Source organism: Ranitomeya imitator, chromosome 3 (genome assembly GCF_032444005.1).
Source record: "Ranitomeya imitator isolate aRanImi1 chromosome 3, aRanImi1.pri, whole genome shotgun sequence".
Classification (NCBI taxonomy): Eukaryota; Metazoa; Chordata; class Amphibia; order Anura; family Dendrobatidae; genus Ranitomeya; species Ranitomeya imitator.
In genome coordinates, this window is record NC_091284.1 from 813,352,051 (window position 1) to 813,378,680 (window position 26,630).

The 26,630-nt window shown below is 41.9% G+C and overlaps 1 protein-coding gene across 4 annotated transcripts in view; it reads left to right on the forward strand.

Moving 5' to 3' along the window:
* The window catches only part of DLG2 (discs large MAGUK scaffold protein 2), a 1,534,662-nt gene that overhangs the window by 928,742 nt on the left and 579,290 nt on the right, over nucleotides 1–26,630 (forward strand). For all 4 annotated transcript variants that reach the window (XM_069759326.1, XM_069759327.1, XM_069759329.1 and 1 more), the window contains 2 exons: nucleotides 17,990–18,073; nucleotides 23,716–23,766. In XM_069759326.1, coding sequence (XP_069615427.1) covers nucleotides 17,990–18,073; nucleotides 23,716–23,766 — 135 coding nt within the window. The remainder of the gene's footprint in view (nucleotides 1–17,989; nucleotides 18,074–23,715; nucleotides 23,767–26,630) is intronic.

The window sequence follows — 26,630 nt, forward strand, 5'->3', positions numbered from 1 at the left end:
GGCCACCCAGTGGTTGTAATAGGTATTACAGTCTGTTGAGTGGAATTACGCATAGAGTTTGTATTGTGAGAAATCGGAGGACAGGTAAGGGTTGACACATCTGTCATTAGTTTTGCACACGGAGGGCCATACTTTTTGCAGAAAATACAGTGCACAAACTCAGAAACTGTCAACTGTGTATTACAATTTCTGAATGCCAAAGGTCCTGCCAATTTTTTGGACTGTTTCGGACTTGGCAAGATGAGGGGTCTATGGGCTACCGATCTTTGGAATCTAGGTCACTGGGAGGTATGGATTCCATATGGGTCTACTGGTATGGTAATGGGAAGAAGGGGTTCCTATCCTCTGCTATCAATACCTTGCGTTTGCCCCAATAAGTTCTTAAAGTTCACTTTGAATTTTAGGAAAGTTTTCCCTAAATTTGTTTTCTTCTTTGTAGCTGATAAAAACTCCGTTTTGTGCAAAAACGTTTACCCGCTGCATTGCACAATCACAATGGTGCTTTATGGGCCAGCGGCGTTACTCTATCCACTGGGTAGACTGGTAACAATGTGTTAGTCATAGCTCCGCCACAGGGATGCCATAATTAGCCAGGAGGTGGCCATGCCCAATGATTCACCACAATAAGGGGCTTTGTCTTTGGGCACAAAGAGTATTTTTGGACAATGTCTGTAGAAAATGAATAGACTCAATGATGTAATGATCCAGAATAGCGAAATCTCAGAAAATCCCACTGAAGTCGGCAAAAAAAAAAAAAGAAAAAAAAAAGAATGGTGACAACAGCAGTGGAAGAGTATGTTGATCTTGTAGGAGAAAGTGACCTAACCAGTATTTTTGTTTTAACAGAAAAACGACTGGCACATCCAAACTAGTGTGAATAGGTGCATACCAGGAGCAGCTACCTCCATATACAATATACAAAAAAAGGTTGCACTCTATCGTGCCAAAGCATGTCGAATATGGAATACATGAAATATGAATAGCAAAATGGCTTCTTGAACACTAGGAAAATATTTGAGAGAAGCTTTGCACAGAATTTGATCAAATAGTGTGAGCCCATCAACCATCGTCAAGGTGGTCTCATTAAAAAGAAAGAAGAGAAAGTGACCTAACCATTATTTTTGTTTTGTTAGCAAATAAAAGGTTTATGTGGCAGTGTAATAAAAATAAAAAAAAAAATAGAACACCCTTCAGCCAAAAGAGTCCATCAATTGAATATTTTTAGTCTAATAGTTGATTTGTTACGAAGGCCTGCCAAATATTGTGCTCCAAGTTTCTATCTTGGTGTGAGCTGGGATGCACAGTGAGAAACTTCCAGGAAATAGAGAAATATTTCACTTTCTCTGGCACATTTGGAAGAATCTACTATATAATTGTCTAAGGGTCACTTCCGTCTGTCTGTCACGGATATTCATTGGTCGCGGCCTCTGTCTGTCAGCCACGACCAATCAGCGACGGGCACAGTCCGGAAGAAAATGGCCGCTCCTTTCTCCCCGCAGTCAGTGCCCGCCACCCACATACTCCCCTCCGGTCACCGCTAACACAGGGTTAATGCCGGAGGTAACGGACCGCGTTTTGCCGCGGGTAACGCACTCCGTTACCGCCGCTATTAACCCTGTGTGTCCCCAACTTTTTACTATTGATGCTGCGTATGCGGCAACAATAGTAAAAAAATGTAACGTTAAAAATAATAAAAAAAAAAAAAAACCTGCTACTCACTCTCCGCAGTCCGCTGAGCCACACGCGCCTGCCGCCATCTTCCGTTCCCAGCGATGCATTGCGAAATTACCCAGAAGACTTAGCGGTCTTGCGAGACCGCTAAGTCATCTGTATAATTTTGCAATGCATCCTGGGAACGGAAGATGGCGGCAGCCGCGCGCGTATCGCCGGAGCTTCGCTGGATCCCAGGAGTGAGTATATAACTATTTTTTATTTTAATTATTTTTTTAACATGGATATGGTGCCCACACTGCTGTATACTGCGTGGACTACATGGCTGCTATATACTACATAGGCAGTGTTATATACTACTAGCTATTGAACCCGTTCTACGCCCGGGTGGCGAGCATTTATATTGGTATATGGTCTCCATCCTGCTATGTGCTGCTCCATCCTGCGCCCCCATCCTGTCATGTGCTGCTCCATCCTGCGCCCCCATTCTGTCATGTGCTACTCCCATCCTGCGCCCCCCATTCTGACATGCGCTGCTCCAACCTGCGCCCCCATTCTCACATGTGCTGCTCCCATCCTGCGCCCCCATTCTGACATGTGCTGCTCCCATCCTGCGCCCCCATTCTGACATGTGCTGCTCCCATCCTGCACCCACGTTCTGGCATGTGCTGCTCCCATCCTGCGCCTCCATTCTGACATGTGCTGCTCCATCCTGCGCCCCCATTCTGACATGTGCTGCACCCATCCTGTGCCTCCATTCAGACATGTGCTGCACCCATCCTGTGCCTCCATTCTGATATGCGCTGCTCCATCCTGCGCCCCCGTTCTGTCATGTGCTGCTGCCATCCTGCACCCCCGTTCTGACATGTGCTGCTCCCATCCTGCGCCCCCATTCTGACATGCGCTGCTTCCATCCTGCGCCCCCATTCTGACATGTGCTGCTTCCATACTGCGTCCCCATCCTGTCATGTGCTGCTCCCATCCTGCGCCCCCATTCTGACATGTGCTGTTCCCATCCTGCGCCCCCATTCTGACATGTGCTGCACCCATCCTGCGCCTCAATTCTGACATGTGCTGCACCCATCCTGCGCCTCCATTCTGACATGTGCTGCACCCATCCTGCGCCCCCATCCTGTCATGTGCTGCTCCCATCCTGCGCCCCCGTTCTGTCATGTGCTGCTCCCATCCTGCGCCCCCGTTCTGTCATGTGCTGCTGCCATCCTGCGCCCCCGTTCTGTCATGTGCTGCTCCCATCCTGCGCCCCCGTTTTGTCATGTGCTGCTCCCATCCTGCGCCACCGTTCTGTAATTTGCTGCTCCCATCCATATGCCCTGTACACTGCTCCATAAAGGTTTATGGCCCCATAACATGCTCCATAGTATTATATGCTCCGTATACTGCTCCATAAATGTTGATGGCCCCCATAACATGCTCCATAGTATTATATGCCCCGTATGCTGCTGCGATATATAATAAAAAAATACCATACTCACCTATCGTCGCTGGGCGCCGAATGCTGGGGGCCTGAGCAGGCGGGGACACCGGCGCGCTGTGGGGGTCAGGTGCCGGAGTCGCCGCTAGCTCAGGCCCCCGACACTTGCTATATTCACCTGGCCCTGATCCAGCGCTGCGTGCCGCTTCTTCCGGGTTCTCTGGCTGTGACTGTTCAGTCAGAGGGCGGCGCGCATTAAGCGCGTCATCGCACCCTCTGAACTGTGAAAGTCACAGGCAGAGGACCCGGAACATGGAGCCGCACGCTGTGCTGGAACGGCGGACAGGTGAATATACTTACCCTCCTGGCACGTCCCTGCCTCTCCGTTGGAGATCGCGGTGTGCGTTCAGTGTTTACGCATACCGCGATCTCCAGGGAGCGTCACTCTGTGGGGTCCAGACTGCGCCGGCGCTTGCGCAGTCTATAAAGGCTTCGGACAGAGTGATGCACCCAGCGTTATATTATAGATGTGGGCTGTGTGATATACTACGTGACTGGGCAATATACTACGTGACTGGGCAATATACTACGTGACTGGGCAATATACTATGTAGCTGGACACTATACTACGTGGCTGGGCAATATACTACGTGGCTCTGTGCTGTGCAATATACTACGTCAGGGCAGCATGTACCAAGGGCAGTTCTATAAAGTTTCTTTCGGAGCTGAGCATCCTGTAGTCGGTATGAATATTGGACAGCAGGAGATGAGTATGTTGATCTTGTAGTTGTCAGTGACCTGTATGGTCATACAATTATGTTACTGATATCAGTATTACATATAATGTGGTAGCATTATATTGACAACAGGGCAATACTGACTTAAATCCATGCAGTTCATTTATATTATACACACAGAAGGAAAATACTGTTTTGATTTTGAAAGGGACAGTGACCATTTTTCTTATATAACTGTATTTGTTTTGACGAGCTCTGTATGTGGTAAGGGCAGTTTGAAATGAAATGAGGATGTAACATATTGCATCCACAATGACCATGAGATTGATGATAGCTGCAGGAGATGGATGTGATGATTTTGACCAAAGAAGTGACCTGCCTACTTACGGTATGTGATGGGATCAGTGTTACCTACATCAGGAGTAATGTTGTGAAGCTGTCAGAAAAATACCACCGCTAACTCGTTTAACAGGTTGCACACATTATCATCAGTGTCCCCATTGGGGCTCACAATCTAAATTCCCTATCAGTATGTCTTTGGAATGTGGGAAGAAACCGGAGTACCCGGAGGAAACCCACGCAAACACGGGGAGAACATACAAACTCTTTGCAGATGTTGTCCTTAGTGGGGCTTGAACCTAGGACTCCAGCGCTGCAAGGCTGCTGTGCTAACCACTGCGCCACAACGTAAAGTTGGGCACAGGTTTTTTTTTCTGTGATTGCACTTATCAGGAAGGGCCCGACAAATAGAAATCATTCACCTAAAGGGGGGACATCATGGCTGTTGTATGAGGTTGTTGGTCCGTCCACTCCTACAGGATTATATCGCAGTGGTGCCGCATTCTCATTGGTTTGTCTGTACAAGTTGGCACTCATGACGTCCGGCCAGTCCATCTGAGCTAAGCTACTAATCCATGGGACTAGAATCGGATAGTGGCACTTACCATGTTGTCTAGGCAATGCATCTATTCCTGTGTGTAACTGCATCTTCTATTCCTGGGTGTAACTCCATCTCTGTAAGCAAGTTACCATGTTGTCTAGGCAATGCATCTATTCCTGTGTGTAACTGCATCTTCTATTCCTGGATGTAACTCCATCTCTGTAAGCAAGTTACCATGTTGTCTAGGCAATGCATCTATTCCTGTGTGTAACTGCATCTTCTATTCCTGGGTGTAACTCCATCTCTGTAAGCAAGTTATCATGTTGTCTATGCAATGCATCTATTCCTGTGTGTAACTGCATCTTCTATTCCTGGGTGTAACTCCATCTCTGTAAGGAAGTTACCATGTTGTCTAGGCAATGCATCTATTCCTGTGTGTAACTGCATCTTCTATTCCTGGGTGTAACTCCATCTCTGTAAGCAAGTTATCATGTTGTCTAGGCAATGCATCTATTCCTGTGTGTAACTGCATCTTCTATTCCTGGATGTAACTCCATCTCTGTAAGCAAGTTATCATGTTGTCTAGGCAATGCATCTATTCCTGTGTGTAACTGCATCTTCTATTCCTGGATGTAACTCCATCTCTGTAAGCAAGTTATCATGTTGCCTATGCAATGCATCTATTCCTGTGTGTAACTGCATCTTCTATTCCTGGGTGTAACTGCATCTTTGAAAGTTACCAGATTTCCCTACACATCTTCTATTTCGGTGTGTGTGTGTGTGACTGCATTTCTGCAAGCAAGTTACTGTAATGACTATTCAATACCTATACAACTAATATTCCTGCCTCCAGTGTATCTCTACAAGCAGTACAAGTTACCAGATTGCCTAAACATCTATTCTGTCCTGTGTTTATACTCACACTTGGCTCTGTTTCTTCTGGTGCTTACTGCTTCGCTTGTCTGTCTGCGTCCTGCCTTTCTGACACTTGCTGATCCTTATGCCATCCAAGAAGACACATTTTACTGTACAATTGCCTCTGGCAGTGCTGTTCATCCTGACCTGTAGCATAGGGATTAGGCATCAACAGGAGATCATCTAGCAAATATTCTGGTCCAGGAAGCTAAGTCCACCTAGTATATTCAGGTGGCCAGAACAATGTGTGAAATTTTTTTGGCCAAAAATGGGCATGGTTTGTAAATAATAATAATAATAATAATTTTTATTTATATAGCGCCAACATATTCCGCAGCGCTTTACAAATTATAGAGGGGACTTGTACATACAATAGACATTACAGCATAACAGAAATACAGTTCAAAACAGATACCAAGAGGAGTGAGGGCCCTGCTCGTAAGCTTACAAACTATGAGGAAAAGGGGAGACACGAGAGGTGGATGGTAACAATTGCTATAGTTATTCGGACCAGCCATAGTGTAAGGCTTGGGTGTTCATGTAAAGCTGCATGAACCAGTTAATTAATTTTTTTTTTTTTTTTAATATAGGCCACACAGGGATCGTTAGGTTAATGCATTGAGGCGGTAGGCCAGTCTGAACAAATGAGTTTTTAGGGCACGCTTAAAACTGTGGGGATTGGGGATTAATCGTATTATCCTAGGTAGTGCATTCCAAAGAATCGGCGCAGCACGTGTAAAGTCTTGGAGACGGGAGTGGGAGGTTCTGATTATTGAGGATGCTAACCTGAGGTCATCAGCGGAGCGGAGGGCACGGGTAGGGTGGTAGACTGAGACCAGAGAGGAGATGTAGGGTGGTGCTGAGCCATGGAGTGCTTTGTGGATGAGGGTAGTAGTTTTGTACTGGATTCTTGAGTGGATGGGTAACCAGTGTAATGACTGGCACAAGGTAGAGGCATCGGTGTAACGGTTGGTGAGGAATATGATCCTGGCAGCAGCATTCAGGACAGATTGGAGCGGGGAGAGTTTGGTAAGAGGGAGGCCGATTAGTAGAGAGTTACAATAGTCCAGACGAGAATGAATAAGTGAAACAGTAAGAGTTTTTGCAGAGTCGAAAGTAAGAAAAGGGCGAATTCTAGAAATGTTTTTGAGATGCAGGTAAGAAGAGCGAGCCAGTGATCGGATGTGGGGGGTGAATGAAAGGTCAGAATCAAGGATGACCCCAAGGCAGCGGGCATGTTGCTTTGGAGTAATGGTGGAACCGCAAACGGAGATGGCAATGTCAGGCAAAGGTAGGTTAGTAGAGGGAGAAAACACGAGGAGTTCAGTTTTTGACAGGTTTAGTTTCAGATAGAGGGAGGACATGATGCTAGAGACAGCGGTAAGACAATCACTGGTGTTTTCTAATAAGGCAGGCGTGAGATCAGGAGAAGAAGTGTATAGTTGGGTGTCGTCAGCATAGAGATGGTACTGGAAGCCAAATCTACTGATTGTTTGTCCAATAGGGGCAGTATACAAAGAGAAGAGGAGGGGGCCTAGGACTGATCCTTGAGGAACCCCAACAGTAAGGGGAAGGTGAGAGGAGGAGGAACCAGCGAAACATACAGTGAAGGATCGGTCAGAGAGATAGGAGGAGAACCAGGAGAGAACGGTGTCCTTGAGGCCGATGGAGCGGAGCATAGTGAGGAGGAGCTGATGATCCACAGTATCAAATGCTGCAGAGAGATCCAAGAGAATTAGCATGGAGTAGTGACCATTAGATTTAGCTGTTAGTAGGTCATTAGAGACTTTAGTGAGGGCAGTTTCAGTAGAGTGTAAAGAGCGGAAACCAGATTGAAGAGGGTCGAGAAGAGAGTTATCTGAGAGATAGCGGGTAAGACGGGAGTGGACCAGGCGTTCGAGGAGTTTAGAGATGAAGGGAAGATTAGAGACAGGTCTATAATTAGCGGCACAGTTTTGGTCGAGGGATGGTTTTTTAAGTAATGGATGTATGATGGCATGCTTAAATGAGGAGGGAAAAATACCGGAAGTGAGGGAAAGGTTGAATATTTTTGTTAGGTGAGAGGTGACAGCCGGGGAAAGGGACTGGAGGAAATGTGACGGAATGGGGTCACTGGTGCAAGTGGTCGGGCGAGAAGATGCAAGGAGCCTGCTTACTTCTTCTTCTGTAACTGGTTCAAAGTCAGAGAGTGAACTAGATGCAGTGGGGGAGGGAGGACAGTGCATGGTATGAAGAGATTGGGAGATGATTTCCTGTCGAATATGGTCAATTTTTTCTTTGAAGTAATTGGCCAGATTGTCAGCACGGAGATCCGTGGTTGGGGCCTGCGCTCTTGGGTTGAGTAGGGACTGGAACGTGTCAAAGAGACGTTTAGGGTTATTGGACAGGGAGGTGATGAGGGTGTTGAAGTAGGTTTGTTTGGAGAGGTGAAGGGCAGAATTGTATGTCTTTAGCATGAACTTATAATGGATGAAATCTTCGGGTAGATTAGATTTTCTCCACAGACGTTCTGCGCACCTGGAGCACCGCTGCAGATGTTATTCCCCAAAAAATTAGTGCTACAAAATCAAATCCTTCCGCAAAAACAATTTATAAAAGTTGGCAACAGTAGTTTTGGAGGAAAGATGGCCTCCCGCACAAAACATTTCCTGCCTGCCCAGCTACCAGGAAAATGAACAGGGGGACGATGCTGATAAACACAAGTGAGAATCTATTTTTCCTAGCTATATTCACATCCTCTGCAATGCAATTATAGAACATTTTCTATTGCCAAGTCAGTTGTACTGCGCTGCCAAGGATATTACATCACTTGTGTTCCTAATAGCGTACCGTTCAATTATTCATAGCGGAATGATTTGGAAGACATCATTGTAATATGATAGAAAAGAAATCACAGTTACTAAGCTGGGGAATATATTGATTTTCCTAAAGTTTTACTTGCTTCCAGTTCAGTCTTACCAAGATTTTAAAGGAACACAACCTATAAATGAATAATTCAGTTGAACAAGAAATATAGTCGTCCTCGCTGTTTGTTGTTACGCAGCATCCTCTGGGTGATCCTATATCAGTCTCTCTGGTAGGATCCTGCAGACAACACAGAGGTTAGTCTGCTGCTGACCAGTTACAGCTTTGGCTAAAGTCACGCCTCCTTAATGGGTGGGGCTTAGCAATCTTTGGTATTACTACAGGCAGAGCAGTGGGGGGAGGCTCCTGCTGCAGACAAATATTTTAAAGCCACACACAGAGAAGTATATTTAGATATTTCTCAGTTTTAATAGTAATACGAGACAAAACAAGTAACAGAGATCCCATCTCCATCCTAAGCATTTGTGATATATCCACAGAAGCAGCACTCAGCCCTTTCAGTCATTTGTATAGTGCCCATTATCACTTCATTTAACCCAATCAAGTACCAAAAAAAAACTTGCATGGAAGTGGTAACAGATTGAAACATACCATACCATTTTTTTTTTACTTTAGAGAATGAATATTTGGAATCTGCCCTGTCAAAACCACAAAATGTGCATAATTTGGTGAAGAATTGATGTTGAAGTCTTCATATTTACTACTTCAATTTTTTCCCTAGTAAATCTGACCCTTTATCGACCCGGCCTTAATAATATAATAATAATCCTGACTCTTTTGAATTCACCCTTGTTATAATAATAGAATGTAAAGTCCGGCATAAGGATAAAAACTTTCCCTCTTTATTTCCGATTCAGTACATTCAGTAAATAAAAACCATTGAGCAATAATCCAAATAAATTGACAAGTACAAGCAGCTTACGTGTCTCGTGAGAAGAGGCGAGTCGCTGCCCAAACCTATCAAATATTATTACCATAGTGACTGACCATAGACTTTAAACATCTGGGTGGTCCACACTTTCCTTTGCACTGACATTCTAAAATGCCAAGGCGGAGTAAATGGCTTTCATGACATCATGTAGTTGGTGGACTGGGACACGTCCTGACTCCTCATAGAGAAGGCAGACGTGGTTTATTGCTTTTTTTCTGATTGCTGTATTCACAGCACTGAACAAGCACAATGTATGCATATTAGGAGCACTAACAGTGCTTCCCCCTCCTATTTCCCCTGTTACTGCAGCTAATATAAAAGCACTAGTTACAGTAGTAATCAGCAATAAAAATAAATATATTAATATGCCCCACAAAGGGTAATGACCTCATGGAGGGCACAGTGTGTGCAGTAAATGAAAAAAGAAACAAACATAAAAAGCAAGATTAAAATTTTTTTAAAAAAGAGACACCGCCAGTGTTGAATTGTTGTTTCTAGCCCTACCCCCATAAAAACAACATATAAAAATAATTTCTACGAAAAGTGGAATGCAATTTAAAATATTTTTAGCACATAAAAAAATGTGAAAAATAGACACATTTAATATTTTTGTTTACATTTTCCCCATTTTTCATATAAAAATTACTTAAAAACTATAGAGATCCACAGGCAGCAGGTATCAGGCACTGGCTTTTTGATTTCAGATATGTATGGTTGACGCCGAAATGCCAAAAGGGGACCAAGCCGCCCTGAAGACTAGTCAGACAAGCGGGTCCTTGGCTTCTCCCTGCCCGCTCTTAATGAGTGACGGGTCTCTATCAGAGTGTGTGTATAGGGAGAGATCTGTCAGTCTCCACATGCCTTTTTTCTGCAGTTTGTGCAGATTTATCAGATTCCCTTTAGGCCCCATTTGAATGTCTGAACAAGAAAAAATTGTAGAACCACTAAAATTGCATGTGTGTCATAAAATCTGAAAATGTGCCTGGTCAAGAATAGGAGAAAATGGCAAGCCATGAACTGGTGTAAGGGGTTGTGTCATGCTGCAGCAGTGCAATATAGCGCAACCTCCACCAGGAGGAGCTGGTGAGGGAAGTGAGGCTGCACACACAGAGTAGCACCACAGAGCAGCAGCACAGGCGCCATCAAGTGGTAAGAGAGTGGTCAGACAAGCCGAGTCAAAAAAATGTCAGAAGCAGAAGTACCAGAGGTTGCAGCAGTACAGGTGGTCAGGAACAAGCCAGGGGGTTCAGCAACTGTCATAAGCGGATAAGACAAAGACAGAAGGCAGAAGCAAGTCCGAATACAAGCCAAGTCAAAACCAGGGAATCAAACAAACTTACAGGGAAACACTGGGAAAAGGCAGACAGAGGGAGTCAACAGACACGGGGCAAGTCAGGGATCACAGCAGGACAAATCAAGATCTACCAGAGTCAGGTACACACGCCTAAGGCAGAACTATAGCTGATACCACCAGCAGAATGCATTGGAGCTAAATGGAAAACTTGAACCCGTTACGAGGCAGAGCAAAGTTAATCCTTGACATGATCCACCCGGAAAAAAAGCAGACAGAACAAAACCCTGGAACGGATCATGACAGGTTGTCTATCAGTTATGGACAATTTTTTTTCTTCTTACGTAAATGCATGTATTTTTGGCTCAAACTAATTTTTGTACTTGGGTTTACTTAAAAATATTGCACCATTTACCTTCTACAGCCTCTGTGTTACGCTGACTTTTTCTAGCTGCAGAATAGGAAAGATTGTTACTCTTCATCTGTATTTTTTTGAGCCCAGCTCATGTGATTTATGGCCGAAGACCACATCAAAGTCGAATGTGATGGGGAAAAAAAGCGCCTGTAAAAGCCAAATGGTGCAAAATTGTATGATTTATCTTAAATATTTGTATTTTGTAAAAAGAAAATTCTCCCTAATGGTGTACAACCCCTTAAGTCCCACCCCAGTTCCACCAACTACCCTCCCTTGAGGAGGTCTGACATTTTTAGGGTAGGGTTTAGATAAATGTTACCCCTTTTGGACTTGGATGGGATGGTGTAAAAAATCCTGACAGTCCTGGTAAATTTGGAACTCTTGACTGGTATGATACTGTCAGTGGGGAAGACTCCACTGTCTCAGTTTATGGGGGTTGTCATAGGGGCTGGTTTTAAGCTTATGTTGGCTCCTAAATATTATTCGTAGCCGTTGCTCAGTAGATACAAAAGCTGCAAATATCTCCGTTATTCAAGAGGGAAAGTCTTGTCGGTGGCCATAATGGAAGTATGTGCACGGAGAATGTAGGATCCATCCTAGTTCTCTCCTACAAACCCCTTTCCTTGCCGCCCCCTTCCTCCCTGCAATTAGCGTCCAATGATTTTTGGTGATTGATTCATTGTGACACTGGAATCTCAGTCATTCTGCTCCCGAGCCGCACGTGGCACAGTGATCTTTAAGGTCTCACCAGTAAGAAATGTTTTCCATAGCCTTCAGAAACGAATCTTCTTTTTGCATAAACTCATCTTCTCGTTGGGAATCTGCTCATTTCAGGCTGTTTGGATCAAGCCGACTGCTCAGACCGCGGCGTTTTTTTTCATAAAGGTTACAAAATTAACCACCTCCTTCCCGCCCTCTTTGCGCTACTGCATTTTGGCAGAAGTGCTTGGTAAACATAGCACGATCTGGCATCCCAGCTGTGCCGAGCATTGATCACTACATCCTCGAGCAGGATTTCTGTCATCTTGGGCTGGAAAGTTGACTCATGTATTGACGAGGAGCTACGAGCGAGCGTATGCTGCTGTGCATGCTTTCCACATGGAAGAACTGCTCTAAATGGAACCTCGAAAATAACGCACAACTCTTCATTCAGAGAGTCCAGCTTGTGGTGGCCATCATGTTCTTCTCACTGGTCTCGTCTTCTTAGGGCGAATCAGCTGAAAATTATGTGCGACCCCCATTGTGCTTGCAGTTGGCAGAAAGTACCATCGGGATTTTATACAAACACTCCAAGTCTTGCCAGCCACTTACCAATGGGCTCGCCCTACAACAAACCAAGGTTGTCCACTCGTTGGGGCAACGGTCAAAAAAGCCCAGTGGAGAAAATGACAGGTTCTTCTAGGGACTGTTACTCCTCGCATCTTTATTCCCAAGGATGGTTCAGACCTCTCCAAGTAAGTACTGTGGTCTTCTGTTTTAGTAGCTTGGGGATTTTCTTGGGGCATGAATCCTTCAGATTAGGTTATGATTCCACATTGGGGTACGTTCACGTCAATATTTTTTTACTTGGTTTTGCAAGTGTATCCACTTCAAAATCCACATCAATTAGTATTTGAAGAGCATATGAAGCTACTTCTGATGTGGAGTTTAAGCCAAATCCATACTATTAGGATATGGTCTCACAGTTTTTGTCAGAAATTTTAGGAGCAAAAACTCTTCAAAAAACAGAAGAAGTTCAACAACGACGAGTTTTGATTGGAGACAGAGTTGGGGTATATTCACACAGGGTTTTTTTGCTGAGTTTTCAGATTCAGTTTTTTAATTCCTTGTGGATTATGGAGTTTTTGCTCCAAAGATCTCTGAAAAAAACTTAAATAATTTTATAGTTAAACTGATAACTTTTGGTAGAGCACTACGAGAAGGCAAATTCAGCTTATCCAACCTAATTAAGGATTTACTCCTCAACCTCATTCAATTAGTTTTTTTCTTTGAAATGTCCATTTATTACACCACGTCTTGGTCAAGTTCACGCAAACTTATTTTCGGTCTTAGTGATGTCCATGAGAAAACTGATAGCACTTGAGCCGATGTTATTCAATTGGGCTGTTCGGATTCTGAGCATGAAAAAAAAACCTCACGAAGCACTAGAATTCTTCCATAACTCGCCGGTTCAAGTCTATGGGTGAGCCAAAAATATCGGATCCCGTAACCATAAAGCATCTTATTTTTACAGGTACATTGTAATTTTCGACACAGTGACATTTCCGTTTTTTAACGGCAGCATGGATGACAAGGGCCAATACAAGTTTATGGGCCCGTGAAAAACATGTACAGCACACGGATGACATTCGTGTGTCGTCCGTGTGTCATCCATGTGCCGTACATGTTTAACGCAAAGTATAGGAAAAGCTTTGTAATTGATTTGTCTTAAGCCATACTGGAAAAAAAACAAAAAATGGATGACACATGGATGGCACACTGATCCAAAAATTAATGCCACCGGTACTGGTATTATAAGGACGTGTGAAGGGGACTTAATATAAAAGAAAACTGTATTTGGTCTTGAAAAGTTTAATAATCTCTAATGTATAAAAACGGAAGCCAGGCGGGTTGCAAACGGATGACAATTGAGATGAAAATCAGCCTTTTTTCTGGTTGAAACTTGGATAATTTTTTTTTATATACTGGAGTGATACTAGAATACTGTCGGAAGATTCAGGTACATAATAATGCATTACCTGTGGGCAGCATGGTGGCTCAGTGGTTAGCACAATTGCTTTGAAGCTCTGGAGTCCTGGGTTCAAATCCCACCAAGGACAACATATGAAAGGAGTTTGTATGTTCTCCCCGTGTTTCCTGGGTTTCCTTCGGGTTCTCCGGTTTCCTTCCACATTCCAAAGACATAGTGATAGGGAATCTAGATTGTGAGCCCCAACGGGGACAGTGATGATGATGTCTGTAAAGCGCTGCGGAATTAATGGCGCTATATAAGTGAGCAAAATTAATAAATAATAATTATCTATGGTTTTCCATAGTAAGAAAGATGAAAACCTCCATAACATTCACACTCACCCTATCAAGTCGATATATAACTTTCACGGTGTGGAGGAGCTGGTCTTGACATCTCCATTTTCCAGTATGTGCTGTACGTTAGGACTAACGATGAGCAAATCTGACGAAATTTGCTTTAGGCGGATTGACTCATTTTGGCTGAAAGATTTGATTGAGTCGAAATAAAGTCAGATTGATTGCAGTAAAAAAAACACAAAAAAAAGTTTATTGTGCTCTGAAGTCTCTTCTAACCTCAAAGTGCAATAACCAAAGGGGAGGCAAGGGGTTTCAAATAGCAAAATACATTAGACCCTCAACCAGCCCTCAGCTGACCCTCAACCGGCCCTCACCTGGCCCTCAACCGGCCCTCACCTGACCCTCAACCGGTCCTCATCTGGCCCTCAACTGGCCCTCACCTGGCCCTCAACTGGCCCTCATCTGGCCCTCAACCGGCAGTCACCTGGCCCTCACTTGGCCCTCACTTGGCTTTCACTTGTCTCCTCCACTGCCTCATCTCCCCATGCTGGTGTTTGGTTCAGGCAATCCGTGGGGGCGATCATTGACTTACGTCACCCCACCCATGAGTCAATCGAATCATTGGCCTTAGTACTGGTGATGACTGATAGAACTGAAGATTAGAGAAGAGGACTGGGGAGCGTAAGGACAAGTGACGGCCGCCATTTTTCTGAATTCATGCAAATCATTTCCCCAAAATTTTGGATTTCACAAAGTCTGAACATTTTGAGAAATTGATAATGAAAATTGACACTGATTCATTACAGATCGATTCATTCATCTCAAGTTAGGATAATTTAGTACGTTTTTGTGCAGAGATGAGCGGATCTAACAAGATTCGTATTTGGCAAATGACGTGGATTTTTTACAGGGAAATTCAATTTGCAGCTAAGTTATTCTCTGCAAGTTTTTTTTCTCTCCTGACCCCAGAGCATAAACTTAGGGTTAAAAAAAAAATTGGGGACTTACCGCTCACTTGTCCCACACCTCTTCTTTTCCTTCTTTCCCAATCCTCTTTACTCCTGGTTCAGATATCCAGCATAGCTATGCTTCTATAATCACAGTGCACCATGCCGTCATGTGGGAGATGTACAGTCATGGCCAAAAGTATTGACACCCCTGCAATTCTGTCAGATAATACTCATTTTCTTCCTGAAAACGATTGCAAACACAAATTATTTGTTATTATTATCTTCATTTAATTTGTCTTAAATAAAAAAAAACACAAAAAGAATTGTCCTAAAGCCAAATTGGATATAATTCCACAACAAACATAAAAAAGGGGGTGGACAAAAGTATTGACACTGTTTGAAAAATCATGTGATGCTTCTCTAATTTGTGTAATTAACAGCTCCTGTAACTTACCTGTGGCATCTAACAGGTGTTGGCAATAACTAAATCACACTTGCAGCCAGTTGACATGGATTAAAGTTGACTCAACCTCTGTCCTGTGTCCTTGTGTGTACCACATTGAGCATGGAGAAAAGAAAGAAGACCAAAGAACTGTCTGAGTACTTGAGAAACCAAATTGGGAGGAAGCATGAGCAATCTCAAGGCTACAAGTCCATCTCCAAAGACCTGAATGTTCCTGTGTCTACCGTGCGCAGTGTCATCAAGAAGTTTAAAGCCCATGGCACTGTGGCTAACCTCCCTAGATGTGGACGGAAAAGAAAAATTGACAAGAGATTTCAACGCAAGATTGTGCGAATGTTGGATAAAGAACCTCGACTAACATCCAAACAAGTTCAAGCTGCCCTGCAGTCCGAGGGTACAACAGTGTCAACCCGTACTATCTGTCGGCATCTGAATGAAAAGGGACAGTATGGTAGGAGACCCAGGAAGACTCCACTTCTTACCCCGAGACATAAAAAAGCCAGGCTGGAGTTTGCCAAAACGTACCTGAAAAAGCCTAAAACGTTTTGGAAGAATGTTCTCTGGTCAGATGAGACAAAAGTAGAGCTTTTTGGGCAAAGGCATCAACATAGAGTTTACAGGAGAAAAAAAGAGGCATTCAAAGAAAAGAACACGGTCCCTACAGTCAAACATGGCAGAGGTTCCCTGATGTTTTGGGGTTGCTTTGCTGCCTCTGGCACTGGACTGCTTGACCGTGTGCATGGCATTATGAAGTCTGAAGACTACCAACAAATTTTGCAGCATAATGTAGGGCCCAGTGTGAGAAAGCTGGGTCTCCCTCAGAGGTCATGGGTCTTCCAGCAGGACAATGACACAAAACACACTTCAAAAAGCACTAGAAAATGGTTTGAGAGAAAGCACTGGAGACTTCTAAGGTGGCCAGCAATGAGTCCAGACCTGAATCCCATAGAACACCTGTGGAGAGATCTAAAAATGGCAGTTTGGAGAAGGCACCCTTCAAATATCAGGGACCTGGAGCAGTTTGCCAAAGAAGAATGGTCTAAAATTCCAGCAGAGCATTGTAAGAAACTCATTGATGGTTACCAGAAGCGGTTGGTCGCAGTTATTTTGGCTAAAGGTTGTGCAACCAAGTATTAGGCTGAGGGTGCCAATACTTTTGTCTGGCCCATTTTTGGAGTTTTGTGGAAATGATCAATGTTTTGCTTTTTGCTTCATTCAATTTTGTGTTTTTTCATTTAAGACAAATTAAATGAAGATAATAATACCAAAGAATTTGTGTTTGCAATCATTTTCAGGAAGAAACTGAGTATTATCTGACAGAATTGCAGGGGTGTCAATACTTTTGGCCATGACTGTATATCTAATGCACTGCTGAGCTGGCTGTCAGTCAATGAAGAAGGCCTTTAGTTGCTGAGCGTTTACCTTGGGTCCCTTTGTGATCTCGCCTTGCAATCAATTTTTGCGATTTTTGTTGGATGAGAACTCCTGGGGAGGGTAATTACATTCTTGACTTTTCTCTACTTCTATACAATCTGACTGTATATAGGTAAAGTCCAAGCTTTTTATAGATGATTTTGTAACCACCGATCGACCAAACCGCTGCACGGCCAGCGCTACCCTACCTACTGTATCCTCACCCATCCCTTGTAGATTGTGAGCCCTCGCGGGCAGGGTCCTCTCTCCTACTGTACCAGCTGTGACTTGTATTGTTTAAGATTATTGTACTTGTTATTATTATGTATACCCCTCCTCACATGTAAAGCGCCATGGAATAAATGGCGCTATAATAATAAATAATAATAATAATAAGCATTTCCATCATGGTGAGATGATGCTGTATGCGTTTTTTACATTTTTTTTTCCTTTAGACTACCTTAAATACAACAGGTTGCTCACTCACACCTAATTGTCAACCCATTGATTGCAAAAACAAGACTAATTTTACCTTCAAATTATCTCATAATCCTAAAGGTGATATTCAATGATTTTCCTAAAAAAAAAACATAAGAGTCTAATATTCTTGACTCATTTATATGATTTGGATCATTATTTACATTTGGGACTTGTGTCAAAATGTGATGTAGTTTTAGATCAAATGTATGCAGAAATCTGGAAGAACCTTCTTTAGGAGCAGTAACTTGCAGTAATGGTTTTCTGTATTACTTTAACAGTCTTTCCCATGGTTCTGGAGGAATCCTTTACAACATTGGGGTGAATTCTTCACTCTTGGGGACATTTTCACCTGCCTTTAACATTTTCCACTTGTGAATAATCTTTCTGTAGATTGATGGAGTCCAAATTGTTTGGAGATGGCCTTAAACGCTACATGTGAACATAGTCTAAGTGTTCATGTTCTTTTCCCTATATTCTATGACTCTTTATCTAATGTAATGAATTTTTCTTTATTTCCAGGCCAGTCCTGCACCCATCATTGTGAACACGGATACTCTGGATACCATCCCTTATGTTAGCTACACCCCATTCCATGAAAACGCGGTAAGAAACTCGATGTACTGTAGTCACGTCATCCTTATACATTCTAGTAATAAAATATAGCAGACTATCCATATTTCTGTGTCATAAAATATCCATCAAGTTAATAATGAAGATTTAGCAGCTACTGCCAAATATAAAGATATTTATAACAGTTCAGAATTTTTGCCAATAAAATGTTGTTTCATAGTAGTTATATTCTTGTACATGGGGGCAGTATTATAGTAGTTATATTCTTGTTCATAGGGGCAGTATTATAGTAGTTATATTCTTGTTCATAGGGGCAGTATTATAGTAGTTATATTCTTGTTCATAGGGGGCAGTATTATAGTAGTTATATTCTTGTTCATAGGGGCAGTATTATAGTAGTTATATTCTTGTTCATAGGGGCAGTATTATAGTAGTTATATTCTTGTTCATAGGGGGCAGTATTATAGTAGTTATATTCTTGTTCATAGGGGCAGTATTATAGTAGTTATATTCTTGTTCATAGGGGCAGTATTATAGTAGTTATATTCTTGTTCATAGGAGCAGTATTATAGTAGTTATATTCTTGTTCATAGGGGGCAGTATTATAGTAGTTATATTCTTGTTCATAGGGGCAGTATTATAGTAGTTATATTCTTGTTCATAGGGGCAGTATTATAGTAGTTATATTCTTGTACATGGGGCAGTATTATAGTAGTTATATTCTTGTTCATAGGAGCAGTATTATAGTAGTTATATTCTTGTTCATAGGGGGCAGTATTATAGTAGTTATATTCTTGTTCATAGGGGCAGTATTATAGTAGTTATATTCTTGTTCATAGGGGCAGTATTATAGCAGTTATATTCTTGTTCATAGGAGCAGTATTATAGTAGTTATATTCTTGTTCATAGGGGGCAGTATTATAGTAGTTATATTCTTGTTCATAGGAGCAGTATTATAGTAGTTATATTCTTGTTCATAGGGGGCAGTATTATAGTAGTTATATTCTTGTTCATAGGGGCAGTATTATAGTAGTTATATTCTTGTTCATAGGGGCAGTATTATAGTAGTTATATTCTTGTACATGGGGCAGTATTATAGTAGTTATATTCTTGTTCATAGGAGCAGTATTATAGTAGTTATATTCTTGTTCATAGGGGGCAGTATTATAGTAGTTATATTCTTGTTCATAGGGGCAGTATTATAGTAGTTATATTCTTGTTCATAGGGGCAGTATTATAGCAGTTATATTCTTGTACATGAGGCAGTATTATAGTAGTTATATTCTTGTACATAGGAACAGTATTATAGTAGTTATATTCTTGTACATAGGGGCAGTATTATAGTAGTTATATTCTTGTACATAGGAGTAGTGTTATAGTAGTTATATTCTTGTACATAGGGGCAGTATTATAGTAGTTATATTCTTGTACATAGGAACAGTATTATAGTAGTTATATTCTTGTACATAGGGGCAGTATTATAGTAATTATATTCTTGTACATAGGAGTAGTGTTATAGTAGTTATATTCTTGTACATAGGGGCAGTATTATAGTAGTTATATTCTTGTACATAGGGGCAGTATTATAGTAGTTATACTCTTGCACATAGGGGCAGTATTATAGTAGTGATATTCTCGTACATAGGGGCAGTATTATAGTAATTTTATTCTTGTACATAGGGGCAGTATTATAATAGTTATATTCTTGTACATAGGGGGCAGTATTATATTAGTTATATTCATGTACATAGGGGCAGTATTATAATAGTTATATTCTTGTACATAGGAGATTTCTTATAGTAGTTATATTCTTGTACATATGGGCAGTATTATAGTAGTTATATTCTTGTACATAGGATAATTCTTATAGTAATTATATTCTTGTAAATAGGGGGCAGTATTATATTAGTTATATTCATGTACATAGGGGCAGTATTATAGTGGTTATATTCTTGTACATAGAAGTATTATAGTAGTTATATTCTTGTGCAGTACAGACCAAAAGTTTGGACACACTTTCTCATTTAAAGATTTTCCTGTATTTTCATGACTATGAAAATTGTACATTCACACTGAAGGCATCAAAATTATGAATTAACACATGTGGAATTATATACTTAACACAAATGTGTGAAACAACTGAAATTATGTCTTACATGCTAGGTTCTTCAAAGTAGCCACCTTTTGCTTTGATGACTGCTTTGCACACTCTTGGCATTCTCTTGATGAGCTTCAAGAAGTAGTCACCGGGAATGGTCTTCCAACAATCTTGAAGGAGTTCCCAGAGATGCTTAGCACTTGTTGGCCCTTTTGCCTTCACTCTGCGGTCCAGCTCACCCCAAACCATCGCGATTGGGTTCAGGTCTGGTGACTGTGGAGGCCAGGTCATCTGGTGTAGCACCCCATCACTCTCCTTCTTGGTCAAATAGCCCTTACACAGCCTGGAAGTGTGTTTTGGGTCATTGTCCTGTTGAAAAATAAATGATGGTCCAACTAAACACAAACCTGATGGAATAGCGTGCCGCTGCAAGATGCTGTGGTAGCCATGCTGGTTCAGTATGCCTTCAACTATATATATAATTGTCTAAGGGTTTAATTGTCTGTCTGTTCTGGAAATCCCGCGTCACTGATTGGTCGAGGCCAGCCGGCCTCAACCAATCAGCGACGGGCGCCAACATTGCACCGCCCCCTGGATTCGGACCGTATTGTTTTAAAATTCACGGCCAGATCCACCACCGCACTGGAACACTTCACCCAGAAATAGGACAACCACCAAAATTTGCACAATTATACATCATTAATACAAATGAGGCTACAGAACAAAGGATGAACTTAAAAGATACGTGGCTGGGCAATATATACTACGTGGCTGGGCAATATACTACGTGGACATGCATATTCTAGAATACCTGATGCGTTAGAATCGGGCCACCATCTAGTTTATGAATAAATCCCCAACAGTGTCACCAGCAAAGCCCCCCCACACCATCACACCTCCTCCTCCCCCTTCACGGTGGGAACCAGGCATGTAGAGTCCATCCGTTCACCTTTTCTGCGTCGCACAAAGACACGGTGGTTGGAACCAAATATCTCAAATTTGGACTCATCAGACCAAAGCACAGATTTCCACTGGTCTAATGTCCATTCCTTGCGTTCTTTAGCCCAAACAAGTGTCTTCTGCTTGTTGCCTGTCCTTAGCAGTGGTTTCCTAGCAGCTATTTTACCATGAAGGCCTGCTGCACAAAGTCTCCTCTTAACAGTTGTTGTAGAGATGTGTCTGCTGCTAGAACTCTGTGTGGCATTGACCTGATCTCTAATCTGAGCTGCTGTTAAACTGTGATTTCTGAGGCTGGTGACTCGAATAAACTTATCCTCAGAAGCAGAGGTGACTCTTGGTCTTCCTTTCCTGGGGCGGTCCTCATGTGATTCAGTTTCTTTGTAGCGCTTGATGGTTTTTGCCACTGCACTTGGGGACACTTTCAAAGTTTGCACAATTTTTCGGACTGACTAACCTTCATTTCTTAAAGTAATGATGGCCACTCATTTTTCTTTACTTAGCTGCTTTTTTCTTGCCATAATACAAATTTTAACAGTCTATTCAGTAGGACTATCAGCTGTGTATCCACCAGACTTCTGCACAACACAACTGATGGCCCCAACCCCATTTATAAGGCAAGAAATCCCACTTATTAAACCTGACAACACACCTGTGAAGTGAAAACCATTCCCGGTGACTACCTCTTGAAGCTCATCAAGAGAATGCCAAGAGTGTGCAAAGCAGTCATCAAAGCAAAAGGTGGCTACTTTGAAGAACCTAGGATATAAGACATAATTTCAGTTGTTTCACACTTTTTTGTTAAGTATATAATTCCACACGTGTTAATTCATAGTTTTTATGCCTTCAGTATGAATGTACAATTTTCATAGTCATAAAAATACAAAAAAAAACTTTAAATGAGAAGGTGTATCCAAACATTTGGTCTGTACTGTACATAGGGGCAGTATTATAGTAGTTATATTCTTGTACATAGGGGCAGTATTATAGTAGTTATATTCTTGTATATAGGGGCAGTATTATAGTAGTTATATTCTTGTACATAGGGGCAGCATTATAGTAGTTATATTCTTGTACATAGGGGCAGTATTATAGTAGTGATATTCTTGTACATGGGGCAGTATTATATTAGTTATATTCATGTACATAGAGGGACATTTTATTGTAGTTAGATTTCAGCACATGCCTATCGGCCAAATGCATTTCTTGATCAAATTCTCCAACATATACACTGTGATTGGCTGATCTTGTAATTTTTTTAAATGTACAAGGAGAAATATACTGTTGCAAGACACTTTTAGTTCTTTAGAAAGGGGAAAACTTTCTGTCATAGAGGAAAGTTTAAATCCATAAGACATCTCCTGCAGTAGAACAGCTGACACTGAAGCTCTTTTTGAAGTAGAATTACACAGTGGAACATATGGGGAAGAGAGGAAGCTAGTTATAGCTAGTGAGAGAAAATAATTAAAACTATGGAAATAGGGAGAGAGAAAACGCTTTAACCTCTTTTGAACCAGAGAACCCCTGCAGTGCACAGGTAATTAAACAGAAAAGATATTTTCTGGGGACCAGATACCAAAAGAACATGTGTTTACGCATAGACGGAGAAGTGCAGAAGTTTCCTTTTTTTCCTGGAAGGACATCCTTGGTTGAAATGACTTTTTCTGAACTTGTTCTTTAGAGCCTGGCTCCGGGGTCCATGTAGGAATATTGAAGTTTGAATCTATCCAATATTTATGGGATATAGATTTTCAGTGGCGAACATGACAGATTCACTCAGCCTTGTAAGACCACTAAAATCCCTCCAATTGAATAACCATCTGATAGATGATGTTATACGCGTCACATTTGTTCTCTATATAATGGTAAAAATATGGTAAAAAAATATGACGGTAATGTCTCATGCTGGGGACCTTAAGAGGTGAATATATTTTGTAAGCTGGGGATCTCATTAAATCCTGAATAGCTAAGAACATCTCACAAACAGACCCCACATAAGGTCATCAAGGGGAAATGAGTGGGCATAACTTAGGAGCTAGTAAAAAGAAGAAAATAGGCTTTGAATCAATTGTCAGTACTCGGAAAACATTGTTCGCTGCGGAGGTTCTGTTCATTTTTCTGAATCGAAGTGCACTTCACTAAATTCTGAACCATTTCTGTGACGATTGTTTAGTAATTTTCTTTCATTATTCTTTTTTATTTTATGTAATTCTATATATTGTATTGTTTTGTTCCCATTTTGTATCATGTTGTATTTTTTTTTATAAACACTGCCTATCTTTCTGGATTAAATATAAAATGTAATAGTTCTATTCCTTTTGCTCTGTAAACCGCCCCCCTGAAACCATACACTATCTGTGACGGGAATCCAATCGCCCGATATAAAAGATTGGTAGTGGCAGCGAGTAACGGTTCCATTTTTTCTTATTACCGGCTGGTAGTGACCGTACCAGGGTATATACATATATTCCATGCGTTGCAATCAGAAGTTCCTCAATGACCCGCCAGGTAGTGGAGCAGCCGTGTCCTCATCCATCACTCGTCAGTCAATTGCGTAATTGTGCTGATGATTGGAGGCAGTGGAGTTGTGTAATCTGTGGAATTTTTTTGTTTTTTTTAGATTAACGGGTCAGAAATTGAGTACGAGTTTGAAGAAATCACATTGGAACGGGTAAGTAGTGCCATCTGTTTGATACAGTTTGTATTTTTTTTTCCTTTCACTAAATTGGTGTTAAATGTTTGACATAATGAAGTTTAAGAGATGTGCCTTAGCCCTATAATGTGTAGGAAAGTTGCTAAAAATAGTGGAAATTCCAACAAATTTATCAATCTGGCTCATCTATCATCTTACATTTGTAACAATGTGGGAGGCATGTATATATATGTATAATGCCATACAGCTCTTATGTGAGATTTAATAGCACAGCCATTCAGGAAGGACTAGCATAGCCAGTATAAAAACCGTGGCAGGGAATGCAGCAGCCATTTTCTGCTGAATCTGTATTGTGTGAAGATGTCAGAGCTCACAACTTTAGCCATAGAGATAGGGAGAGGAAGCTGTAAAAAAAAAAATGAAGAAACTGTACAGAAAGGATGTGACAGTTCAACAGTGAGGAAGATCAGTGAGTCAGGAAAAAGAGATTCGTTTTCTACACGTCTTTTAAGGGCAATTGGAGTAGTTTTGATTTATTGCAAATTACATTTCCTTGGAAAATTTAGCAAATTTGAATAAAAAAAATGTGCTCAAAATAAGTAAAAATGTCAATTTCAACCTCTGCATTAGTTTACTAGTAAATTTTCAACTACTAATATTTTATTTTGTGGTTTCATATATTAGTCAGTGGAGTCATTATACCATTTGTGTACCAAATCCCCTTTCTGTGTGATGTCGGTGCCTGTCAGTTCGTGAATACGAATAGTCGTATTACGATTATTAATGGTTGCGTCAGGATATGCTACAGTTTCGGCTTCTAACTACAAATGAATCTTTAGGGCGATGAGCTGTGAAGTTGAAAGTTCCTTTCTGATTGTTAATTTCTTGCAGTAACCGGATTCATTTGGTTTCTTTTTGCATTTGTGTTCTCTTAAACACTATGTTGTTCAGCGCGGTAATTGTTCACGATGCGCTGCATTTATGTTACAGTTTTATTAGTTTTATTCTGTATGTGCTGGAGTGAAGTTTAATGTATAAAGCTGGCATGCAAGATTTTCCCAGTTTTGTTTTAATATTCAAAAGTAAAGGAAATTTAAAGGAATATTAAATCTAGAAATAAACTTTTAGAAATTAACTTTCCAAAGGTAAACAGTTAAGGGGCAGGGCTTAGAGAAGTGGGAGGATATAACTATGTTTGTATAATGGTAATGATGGCACCCCTGCGTGGTTCTCCGTCCATGCATGGACTTCGACATTCTCACTGCTCCCGGACAATCGGCGTGGTCTCTGTCGTGGCTCCCTGCTTCCTAGTCTGTACACGTTGCACAGGCTTCCCGGAGGCACACTTAGTGTGCATGCACACTACTCTATTCTTAAAGGAGCAGCATGTGCACTTTGAAAATGCCCCCAGCCAATTGCTGGGAGGCATCTTGTATATAAGGCACTCTCTCCAGTAGGAAGGTGCCTGAGCAACCCCTGTAATTCCCTACATTGAGTGTGTGTGCAATTGTATGTTGCCAGGATCCTTGTCCTAGTATCCTGTGTAGTTTGTTCGTGTACCTGTAAACCTGTTTAGTCTGAACGTTACTTTGTATCCTGAGTTGTCTGGACTAGAACCTGAAGCCACTTTGGTGGTACCTGAACCTGAAGCTGCATCGGCGGTACCTGAACCCTGAACCCCGAACCGCACCCCCAGTACTTGAAGTCACACTTATGGTACCTGAACCTGAAACCATTCCGATGGTATTTGAACGATCAACAGTGTCTCCTCTGGTTAGTTATCCTGAGTCCGTACTGTCGGAGCCTGTTCCAGTATCCAAATCCAGCTCTGCCTGTGACTCCTTGTCAGTATATGTACTGCCCGCTGATCCAGAACCTATATTCTCTGAACAGTGTCCCAAGTCCTATCCTGACAGTTCCTCCGAGCCCATATCCGTGTCAGCAGACCTGACTCTTGGGGTCAGCATCTGTGGTACCGAGGACTGCCTAGAAGTGGTACCTGGCAAATACCTGCAGTTCAAGTCTTAACTACACCATCAGGAACTCTAGAAAAAACTAGGTAGCCTCTTAGCTACGACCCTCCTAAATAAGCCCGGACCATAATACAGTGGGTCCACAATCAATGTGTGTTGCTGTCTGTATGCTATTGCTCAATGTGGGGTAGGGGATTGTATTGATTTCTTCTGCCACCAAAATCATTATAGGATTTCCAAAGAATATGATATTTTGGGTAACCAAGTTTGGGACACCTATCTATCCTGGAATTTGTGAGTTACAGAAAGAGCTGGGCTTTCCAACTACCACTGTTTAGTAAGGATCATAGGTGTGTTATCTCCACTTACTATAAATTTTCGACACAAAATGCAGATATGCAACAAATATCTATGTTCGAAAGTTCCTGTCATGATTCCACCCCTAAATGTGCCTGGAATGCAGTTACTGATGACTCAGATGTCCAATCTGATAGAGGAGTGTGCTGAAGCTGTCAGTACTTTGATCGACAGCTCAGTCATCCAATTTGAGACTGGGAGGTGCTGGACTATCTCCAGGTGTTCATTGTCCCAGATGATTGCCCAGCTACTTAGCTGGGCTGTTAGTTCCAGACCTCTGCCAGATGTAGCTTCAGCTAACTGTGGTTGGTTTTCTCAATAGCTAGTGTTTTGCTTGATGATGATCTTTCGTTGCCTGACCTTGGACCTTCGTTCAGACCATCTGACCATCTGTTTAACCTCTTTATTCTGATCCACTATCCTCCTTGTAGTTTGACTTCGGACCATTACCTGACTACACCTTTGTGTTATGCCGAAAGGTGGTGCATGTGGATTTGTGGACCCACTGTGCCACAGGGCCGAGTTTGCCCAGGAAGTGGCGTAGGCAAGCAG